This window comes from Hyla sarda, chromosome 1 (assembly GCF_029499605.1).
Source record: "Hyla sarda isolate aHylSar1 chromosome 1, aHylSar1.hap1, whole genome shotgun sequence".
In the NCBI taxonomy this organism is placed as follows: Eukaryota; Metazoa; Chordata; class Amphibia; order Anura; family Hylidae; genus Hyla; species Hyla sarda.
Window position 1 is genome coordinate 438,035,335 of NC_079189.1, and position 10,621 is coordinate 438,045,955.

General features: G+C 42.2%; 1 protein-coding gene across 2 annotated transcripts in view; it reads left to right on the forward strand.

Annotated features, from left to right (window-relative positions):
- The window catches only part of TOP3B (DNA topoisomerase III beta), a 62,417-nt gene that overhangs the window by 35,493 nt on the left and 16,303 nt on the right, over positions 1-10,621 (forward strand). For both annotated transcript variants that reach the window (XM_056532044.1, XM_056532053.1), the window contains exons 9-13: positions 1,712-1,802; positions 3,232-3,386; positions 4,095-4,200; positions 9,032-9,178; positions 10,444-10,617. In XM_056532044.1, the coding sequence (XP_056388019.1) occupies positions 1,712-1,802; positions 3,232-3,386; positions 4,095-4,200; positions 9,032-9,178; positions 10,444-10,617 (673 nt within the window). The remainder of the gene's footprint in view (positions 1-1,711; positions 1,803-3,231; positions 3,387-4,094; positions 4,201-9,031; positions 9,179-10,443; positions 10,618-10,621) is intronic.

Here is a 10,621-nt window from a genome sequence, read left to right on the forward strand (position 1 = left end):
TGGAACAACGCTCGGCTCTCAGTTCCCTTAAGGGACACGTTTCGGCTCCCTCCATCTTCTTTCAGCATCCCCTGGCGTCCGATCCTCACATCCGGACTTTTCTGCAGGGTGTTGCTCATGCGGCTCCGCCTTACAGATCCTCTACTCCACCTTGGGATCTACATTTGGTTCTCAGTGCCCTTCAGGGTACTCCCCTCGAACCTCTCCGGGATGTTCCTCTTCGTATCCTTTCCTGGAAGGTGGCCGTCCTCATTGCGGTCACTTCCATTAAGAGAGTTTCGGAGCTGGCAGCTCTCTGATGCCGTTCTCCCTGCCTGGTCTTACTACAGGACAAGGTTGTTTTTCGTCCGGTCCTGTACTTTTTGCCTAAGGTGGTCTCCGCTTTTCACCTAACTGAAGACATCGTCCTTCCATCCTTTTGTCCTTTTCCATCTCATTCCAGGGAACGTTTGCTTCATGGTCTTAACGCGGTACAGGCTGTTCAGATTTACCTTTCAGTCACTTCTTCCTTTCGCCAGAGTGACTCCTTCTTTGCGCTTATGGAGGGTCATCGTAAGGGGCTTCCTGCTTCGGAGGCGACCTTTTCACGGCTGATTTGTTTTGCCATTTTGGAAGCTTATTGCTGCAAGGGGAAGACTCTTCCTTTCAGGGTCTTGGCTCATTCCACTTGTTCTGTCGGGGCCTCCTGGGCTCTCCACAACAGGGCTTTGGTCTGTCAAATTTGTAAGGTGGCCACCTGGTCGTTCTTACACATGTTTACAAAATTTTACCAGGTACATACCTTTGCATCTGCTGATGCTGGTCTGGGTCACAAGGTGTTGCAGGAGGCCAGCCTTCCACCTAAGTTGCCCACACCAGGAACTGCTTTGGTACGTCCCACGGTTTCTGTGTCTCCCAATGGAGCCGATCGAGAAAAGTAGATTTTTATGCTTACCGTAAAATCTCTTTCTCGGAGTATCCATTGGGGGACACAACACCCACCCATTTGTTCTGGTGTTCCTGGTTTGGTTACCTGTCCGAGGGTGGTTTCAGTAAATTTTTATTCTGTGGTTTCCTCGGACAGTTACTGTTTTTTCTTTACCTGTCTGTCCTCTCCTACTGCTCTGGGTCTAAACTGATTAGCTCAGGTGCCTGTGGGCGGGTATATCCTGCTGGGAGGGGACGCCTTTTCTTGTTGCCTAGTGTCAAGCCTTCTAGTGACAGCAGCATGTACCCACAGTTTCTGTGCCCCCCAATGGATCTTTGGAGAGAGAGAGATTTTGCGGTAAGCATAAAAATCTACTTTTCCATTTATCATTTTTGTGTGATTTTGTTGTCAGCACATTCAACTATGTAGCAACGAAATTATTTAATTAGATTAGTTCACTTAGATCTAGGATGTGTTATCTTAGTGTTCCCTTTATTTTTATAAGCGGTGTATTATCACTACCCAGGATTACCACGAGTGCCCTTTTCAGTTGTTGCATTTGTTCTATTTTATGTATTGTAATATTAGTTATTTTTGTAGGTTTTTGGGATATTATACAGTACAATGAACAATCTTTACTTGAAACCAGAATACTGGTTTAATAAAAAAATAAATAAAAAAAGAAAACTACCACCTCAACATCATTCAGAGCAGGGTACTATTGTCTACTGTATACTGTGTCACTTTTATGCTAATTCTTGGGGTAAGGTAAGCTGAGGTAATCATATGTTTGTTTCCCTGCAGGTAGAATCTGTCAGCAAAAAGGAGAAGGCCAAGCAGAGACCTCAGGCATTAAACACGGTGGAAATGTTGAGAGTGGCCAGTTCAGCTTTAGGTTTGTTGAATATAAATACTGTATATAGACAGGTACATTAATACGCAGGGATGTTACATTTTGGGTGTAGGCATATTGGTCCAGCCTTGGCCTTTGTATGAAAGCCACGCTAGCCAAATTATTTGAAGGCCTGAGATCCACAAGTGTTCCAGGAGTGGTGATCCCGGTGCCTTAAAGTAATAGTCCGATACGGACTATTCTTATTCTATCCTGCCCGGGCTGCAAAAAAAAGTGAAAATAAACTTTCACTTACTTTCCTACGTTCCCCCGGCGTTCCGCTACAGTTGATCAGTCGGCCGTGCTGTCTTCTTCCTACTTCCCTTAGCCCGGAACGTCACACGGTGCTTCAGCCTATCACCGGCCGAAGCAGGATATCGCTGTGTTCGGTGATAGGGTGAAGCACCGTGTGACGTACCGGGCTAAAGGGAATAGGAAGAAGACAGCCCGGCTGACCGATCAGCTGTAGCGGAGCTCTGGGGTAATGTAGGAAAGTAAGTGAAAGTTTATTTTCACTTTTTTTGCAGTCCGGGCTCGATAGAATAAAAAAAGTCCATACCGGACTATTCTTTTAAATCACTGGGATGGGATCCCAGTGAGTGACAGCACTTTGTATGCACACGCCCCTGTTTACCCACAGTTGTCTGGCTAGGATATGAGAAATTTTTATACTTCTGGCCAGATATCCAGTCTGTGTTTACAGTGCATAACCTTCTTTATTTGTGTGCCACTAGATTTAAACAGTTTTCAGTATCTTTTAGGTTCAGGCAATAGGTTCCACACCACCCTGTATCACTGGCTCCCCATCTGGGGAGGCAACCCTTAATTTACATCTCCACACTAAGATTGCTGCCTTAGTGAACTTTAGGGTAAAGACAGGCTCTCTCTTCAAGCTTTGGCAAAGGATGGCCATTGATATGCAACTCTTGCAGGTGTGTACCTGTATAGGTTGCCAGGGGTCTGACTGATCAACTGTTTGAAGAGGAGGTCTCATCTCACTATTCTGTTAAGCTATGAATAGGCCATCATTACTAGTTTGGCAGCCTCATCCCTGCATTGCTGTATTAATTGTAGTGTTGTTGCAAGCATTGCCCCAGTACTACAGTATTGCCCTAAACCAGTGTGTTCCAACCTGGGTCCCTCCAGCTGTTGCAAAACTACAACTCCCCAGCATGGCATGCTGGGAGTTTTAATTTTGCAACAGCTGGTGGCACCCTGATTGGAAAACACAAGGCTACAAAAAGGGTACAAAAATCCCTTTTTGATGACTAAACAATTTCTTTTCTTATGAGAAAAGTTTGAATGATGATATTTTGGGACACTGTCCAGTTTGTTTACACAGTAAAAGTGTCTCTTTGTATTGACCACTTACTTGCTGATTGTCTTATCAATGTCAGTGTGGTATGTATCATTATCTCTCATATTGTTTCAGGTATGGGTCCACAACATACAATGCAAATTGCAGAGCGATTATATACTCAAGGCTATATCAGCTATCCTCGCACAGAGACCACACACTATCCTGAGAACTTTGATCTGAAAGGAACCCTGAGGCAACAGGCCAACAATCTATTCTGGGGTGATACGGTGAGCAAAACAAAAAAGTAATAGCTTTTCTTAATGTTTTAGGCACTGTTTTCCTCCTTTTCTCTGTGTTCAAAGCCTGTTATAATACCACACAATCTGCAGAATTGGATTAGGTTTCTGTGGCCAATGAACCGCACGCAAGCATGACATTACCATGCACAATACTAAGCATCAGCTGGAGTGGTGCAAAGCACTCGTTGGTTCTTTGGATGAGATGAATAGCATGTCACCATCTTGACAGTCTGAAAGACAAATCTGGGCTGAGCCCCTTAGTTTCAATAAAATCTTAAAGCTTCAGAATGCAATGCCATTCTAGATGATTGTGTGCTCTCAACTCTGTGGCAATTACGTGGAAGGCCCTCTTCTGTTTCACCATGACTATTTCATTGTGCACAAAGCAAGGTCCATTGCAAAAAAATGGTTTACCATAGTATTAAACTTGACTGGGCTGCACAAAATCCTAAATACAAGTCCATAAACAATTTTAAGACCAATGTAATTTACCTTGATAATGCTGCAATGAATAGATAGTTGCACAGAAAACCCATCCCAATATATTCAAGTCTTATATGGCAGATTGATGCAAAAAATATAGAAAACATAAAGTAGGTCATCAGTTGATGGCAAACTTTCACCTATATACAGTAACGTTGAACCTACCCTTCTCAGATCTTCATGTATTGACTATTTATTACTCTGCCTTTCTAGGTTAAAGCTTTGCTTGCTGAAAATATTAATCGGCCCAGAAAAGGAACAGATGCAGGAGACCACCCCCCTATTACACCAATGCGTTCAGCAACAGAGGCAGAACTTGGTAAATACCTTATCCTGTGTTTGATAAACACGATTTTCTTTTCCTAAAATAGTAAAAACATTTGATGCTTATTTTTGTCCATCTTTAATAATATTTTTTTCTTGTTTTTTTCATTTGGTCCAGAATTATGTGATAATTTTTTTATAGCAGCGTTTGCTCAGTTTTCATATCAAAAAAGTCAAATCCCTCAGGAGAGTTTTAACTTAAAAAATTATGTCTGGGGACAGCTTACTGCATATGTTACAATAGTAAAACAGCATGTAATAAGTTCCTTAACCCCTTGAGGACCAAGCCCATTTTCACCTTAAGGTCCAGAGCATTTTTTTGCACATCTGACTACTGTCACTTTAAGCATTAAAGGGGTACTTTGGTATGGACTTGCATTGAGGGGGAGGGGGTGTGACATCATGAGGGGGCGGGGCTATGACATCACAAGCTCCCGGTGTCGGCTCCAGCGTTCAGAACAGTTTGTTCCAAATGCTGAGCAGCGGAGTACCCCTTTAATAACTCTGGGATGCTTTTACTTATTAATTTGATTCCGATGTTGTATTTTCATGTCATACGCTACTTTAACAAAGTGATACATTTTTGCCGATACTTGCATTATTTCTTGGTAAAAAAATTCATAAAATTTCATGAAAAATTTGAAAATTTAGCATTTTTCTAACTTTGAAGCTCTCTGCTTGTAAGGAAAATAGACATACCAAATAAATTATATATTGATTCACATATAAAATATGTCTACTTTATGTTTGCATCATAAAGTTGACATGTTTTTTACTTTTGGAAGACATCAGAGGGCTTCAAAGTCCAGCAGCAATTTTCCAATTTTTCACAAAAGTTTCAAAATCGAAATTTTTCTGGCACCAGTTCAGTTTTAAAGTGGCTTTATATTAGAAATACCCCATAAATTACCCCATTATAAAAAAGGCACCCCTCAAAATATTCAAAATGACATTCAGAAAATGTGTTACCCTTTTAGGTGTTTCACAGGAATAGCTGCAAATTCAAGGAGAAAATTCAAAATCTCCATTTTTTTTACACCTGTATTTTTTTACACACTATTTGGGAAACACCCCTCAAGGAACGTTACAAGGGGTACAGTGAGCATTTACACCCCTCAGGTGTTTGACAAATTTCCGCAAAAGTTGGATGTGAAAATGAAAAATTCTATTTTTTTTTCACTAAAAAGATGGTGTTACCCCAAGTTTTTCATTTTCACAAGGGGTAATCGGAGAAAAAGCCTCGCAAAATTTTTATGGAAATATCCCATATTTGGATGGAAAGTGCTCTGCGGGCGAACTACAATGCTCAGAAGAGAAGGAGCGCCATTGTGCTTTTGGAGAGAGAATTTGTTTGGAATGGAATTTCGGAAACTACACCCCTCACGGAATGTAATAAGGGGTGCAGTGAGCATTTACACCCCACTGGCATTTGACAGATCTTTGGAACAGTGGGCTGTGCCAATGAAAAATTACATTTCTCCAATGGCTCCATTGGGGTATATCTTGTTGCCACTAGGAGGCTGACACTATGTTTAATAAAAAAAAGAGGTCGGCCCCTCCTGGCAGAATATACCCCGCCCACTGACTCTGAGCTAAACAGTTTTAGCTTAGTGTCCTAGAAGGCAGACGCAGGTCTGGAGTTTCTCCAGACCTGGTCTTCTTTTTGTTATTTTCTAGTTTAGAAAGTTTAGTTTTTTCTACTGTATTATTTTTCTAGGTTGGGGGCGACAGGAGTATGGCACTGCCTGATCCCTCCCTCTTGCGACTAAAGGGCACGGTTCATAGTGTATGTGGTCTCTGACCCCCCTCCGGTTTCTGTTTGTTCACTCTTTCAGACGATCTCTGCCTTGAAGCATTCCTCCTTGCAACCTCCCTCCACCGAGACTAGTTCAGCGTCCTCGGGCTGCCTTGGGTCTCTGAAGCCCTATCGGCCTGGGCCTCTCAGCTTCGCCAAGGCATTTTATCTGGGGCTCTTCCAGACGATCTGCCGGACTTAGCTCTCCAGATCTCCAACGCTGGCGATTATCTATGTCAAGCTTCCCTGGAATCCGCACGCTGTGCAGCATTTGCTTCGGGCAACTTGGTTGCTATCCGCCGCTCCATGTGGCTGAAGGCCTGGAATCCCGACGTGGCTTCCAAGAAATCACTCACAGAGATGCCATTTACTGGCGGCCGTCTTTTTGGCAAGCGACTGGACGAAATCATCTCCCAGGCTACAGGTGTTAAGAGCTCTCTGCTCCCTCAAAACAGGGTGTGCCGCTATGATCCTCGCCGCAAGACCTCGATCCTTTCGTTCTTTTGGCTCGGGTCGTCAGGGCAAGCCGGCGTCTACACAGTCGCGGAAGACTCCTACCTTCAAGCCACGCCCCTCCTGGAAGTAGGATGGCCGTTCTGGACATTTCTCTGCCAAATCAAGTACTTGCAAGCCTACCTCCGCCTCAAGGGGCGCCCCCACGAGTTTTCTCCTCGGGTGGCCGGTCGTTTGTCTTTTTTTCAAGATGTTTGGTTGGCACAGGTCCAGGATTCCTGGGTTCAGGACGTCGTTTCAGATGGCTATCGGATTGAGTTTGGTTCTTTTCCCCGGGATCGTTTTTTCCGGTACCAGCTTCCCCGCTCGACGGTCCTGGCTGCAGCCTTTCAGTCTGCTCTCCACACCCTCCCTGCTCAGGGGGTTATTGTACCGGTTCCGCCTCAGGAACGTTTTTTGGGCTTCTATTTAAATCTGTTCGTCGTTCCCAAAAAAGGCAGAACGGTTAGTCCAATCACACATGGGGTATTTATATACTCAGAAGAAATGGTGTTACAAAACATATGGGGAGCTTTTTTCCTATTACCCCTTGTGAAAATGAAAAATTAGGGATAACACCATCATTTTATACAAATACAAATACTTTAATGAAAATTCTTCAAACACCTGTGGGGTGTTAAGGTTCATACCCCTTGTTATGTTCATACCCCTTGTTATGTTCGGTGAGGGGTGTAGTTTCCAAAATGGGGTCACATGTGGGTGTTTTTTTTTTTTTTTTGCGTTTATGTCCGTACCGCTGTAACGATCAGCCACAAGTTAAAGGACGCCCTATGGGCTTTAAAATTCTCTCCATTCCTAGACAATCTCTATATGTCATACTGGGAGGAGGTCGTCTTGTTCTCCCCGTCCAACCCATTCTCTACTCTGGTGGGTTGGTACGGGAGGTACATAGATGACCCCCTCCTAGTATGAAGGGGTACCCATGTTCAGGCATTGGATTTTGTTTCTTTTATTAATGCTAACCAATTTGCTTTATCCTTTAACATGATGCTCAGTAAGGACCAAATCGATTTTTTGGATGTTACTCTTATAGGAGAAAAGGTTAACAACTGTATACATAGCAGATTATATCGTAAGCCATGTTTGGGTACCAGCCTCCTTCATGCTGTTCCAAACGCTGTTTTTTGCTCTGCAGGGGTCGGCCAAGCCCCATTGTGACATCACGGCCACACACCCTCAATGCAAGTCTATGGGAGGGGACGTCACGTCTCCTCCCATAGACTTTCATTGAGGGGGCGTGGCCGAGACATCACGAGGGGGCGTGGCCGACCCCCGCAGCGCAAAAACAGCGTTCGGAACATTTAGTTCTACGCTGGCCTGTGGAGTACCCCTTTAAGGGGGGATATAAGGGTTAGAAAAGTTTAGTTTATAAAGACCTGTTAGTTTTACAACAATTATTAAACCAGACAGCCAAGAACTCTTCACTGCTGACTGCCACAGAATATTCATGACAAAGAAAAGGAAGAGTGGGAGGTGACAATTATCGGTTCCATATATAGCATATAAATGTCCAAAATGGCCTTATGAAGCTCCGTCATACCAGGAGTGGTAATCTCTCCCTGAGATAAATACTCACCCCCTTTAGCTGCTCTCAGGACTCTTACCCGAGCAAAGCCAGATCACACTGCTCTCTACTGACGACTGGCAAAAACCACGAAACAGCTGTCTGCAGATGGGTAGAAACTTTCCTTTTGGGAAGTAGTCTGGCTTGGCATAAATCCCGATTAGCTTTTCATATTCCTTAACAGGAGCTAAGCTGATACCAGGGAACACTACCTGAATAAGGTGGTGTAATGAGCTGCTTTGCATATTCCCCTACCCGTATATAGCATATATATGTAAATTCAAACAGTGTGTAATGTTAATGTCTTTGACTTACTTTGTTTTTATATGGATTTCTAACATGGTTGCTATATTCTGATCTGTCTCATTCTAGCTATATCAGGTTCTGAGCCCAGATGTGTACATCATCTAGATCTATCTACTCCTATAGTATAAATGCAGATAATGTTTCCTTGTGTCCCAGCTAATCCAATCTCATTGACAGTTCTCATGTAATTGGATAAAAAAAAACAGAGGAAATGTCTTCTATGTTTATTGTACTCATATTATTTGAAATAAACTATCCAAAGTTCTTACCTAACCATAGATATTTAATTTTTATTGGCTGATCCTGCGCTTTGTTACTCATCCCAGGTACCATCTTTCCAAACAACTCCATTTACCATTCTTACATCTGTTTCTGTAATCTGCTTAGAACTGAGCTGCCAAAATACTTGCTGTCCGATTGGACAAAAGCTATTTATTTAGAAGTGAATCTCATGTCTCATGGTAACAAAAATTCAGACTGTGCTTCATTACCAACAAAGTAGAGATCTTTACACAGCAATATTCCTGTTTTCTTCTGTTTTAATGACCTAGTATTGCGTATACAATCAAGAAACCAAGGTAGAACCATTGTCCTGCTTCTTTATCTGACAAAGTACATTCACTCTTAACTTTGTTTTTATTTGTTAAGGTGGGGATGCTTGGAGACTATATGAGTATATAACGCGACATTTTATTGCTACCATCAGTTACGACTGCAAATATCTTCAGACAAGTATTTGTTTTAGCGTAGGCTGTGAGAGATTTACAACCACCTGCAAAGAAGTTATTTCTCCTGGTGAGTAGTCTTCAAAAATCTAGTTGTGCAACACAAAAACTGATGTTATTGCTTTTTGTTATATTCAGAATATAGTGACATAACATTTGTTGTCATTTTCTGAGAAGGTGACAAAGGTAGCAGCTGCAACTGAATAGAAATGTATCAGAATCTCTGTGATTGAAAAATATTTAATTAACAAATATTATTGGATTAATCACATAATAGAGCAAAACAGCCTATGAGTGAGTGCACACCACCACACCTGCATGCGGCGGCAAATGGTAGCATGATGTTGCCACAAGGCCATTTGCCACTGCGTGCCTGTGGGGTTTTGGACACATTCATTCTGCCACTTGTGTGGCATACACATTAAAGTGGGCCCAATCTGCCAATTACAGCAAGATCAGCTGACCATCTTATGTATATGATAGTCTCCTGATTCTCCCCCAATTGCACATGTTGAGGATTGGGCATGTGCAGGATTTCAACGTGCCTTATCCTTTTGTTGAAGTAGAGATAAGCAACTGCCAGTGGTGTCTGGCTAGGTATTATTCCTCCCCTCCCCCAATTCACAATTACAAGTATGCTCAACAAAGTCTTGAATGAGCATTTGTCCCTCAACTATCATAAATGTATAGCCAACTTTACTGTTACTACAGACATACAGATTTTTTAATTGTCAATCAGATAAGTATTTTTCTAGTGATAATAGCTATATTTGTTTGATGGAAACAATTGTTTCAAATCGATATAAAAAAATCCCATAGATGGTATAGAAAATGAAACGGTCATGTTTGAACATTTTCTTTGTAGGAAGGTGGTTATAATGAAATTGCCATATTGTACTGCAGAGCATTCCAGCAGTCACAGGCTTTATGAACATTCTGCTGACTGACCTTTAGGAAAATGCCAGGAAAACAGAACTTTGCCCAGATCTGCAAAGCTTATTGTTAGACCATTCATTCTATGAATACAGACAATAATGATATATTAGGGAATGGCTGTTGAATTCAATTCCATGTAGCAAAAGGTAGCATGTTTTCAGATTGACCACTAACCCTAATAATAACAGCTTGACGTTTCCTGTTCTGTAGAGAATAGTTTTCAGGATTATGATGAGATGTGATGGTCACAGCTCACTCCAACCCCTTCCTGAACACTGTCCAGGTCACAGAGCATGTCTAGAACTCTCTCCCAATGAGAAAGGTCCAGACTATTGTTTCCTGAGTATTTTTAATTAAATAAAATGTAGATTGATTAATTTCTTTAATATTGGATTTCAGGGTATACGGAAATAATGCCTTGGCTGGGCATTCCTAAGGAGGAAAGTTTTCAGCCATGTGAGAGAGGGGACAAGTTCAGTGTGGATGAGATAAAGCTTCTGGAAAAACAGACGTGCCCACCAGATTACCTTACTGAAGCAGAGCTTATATCCCTAATGGAAAAACATGGGATTGGTTG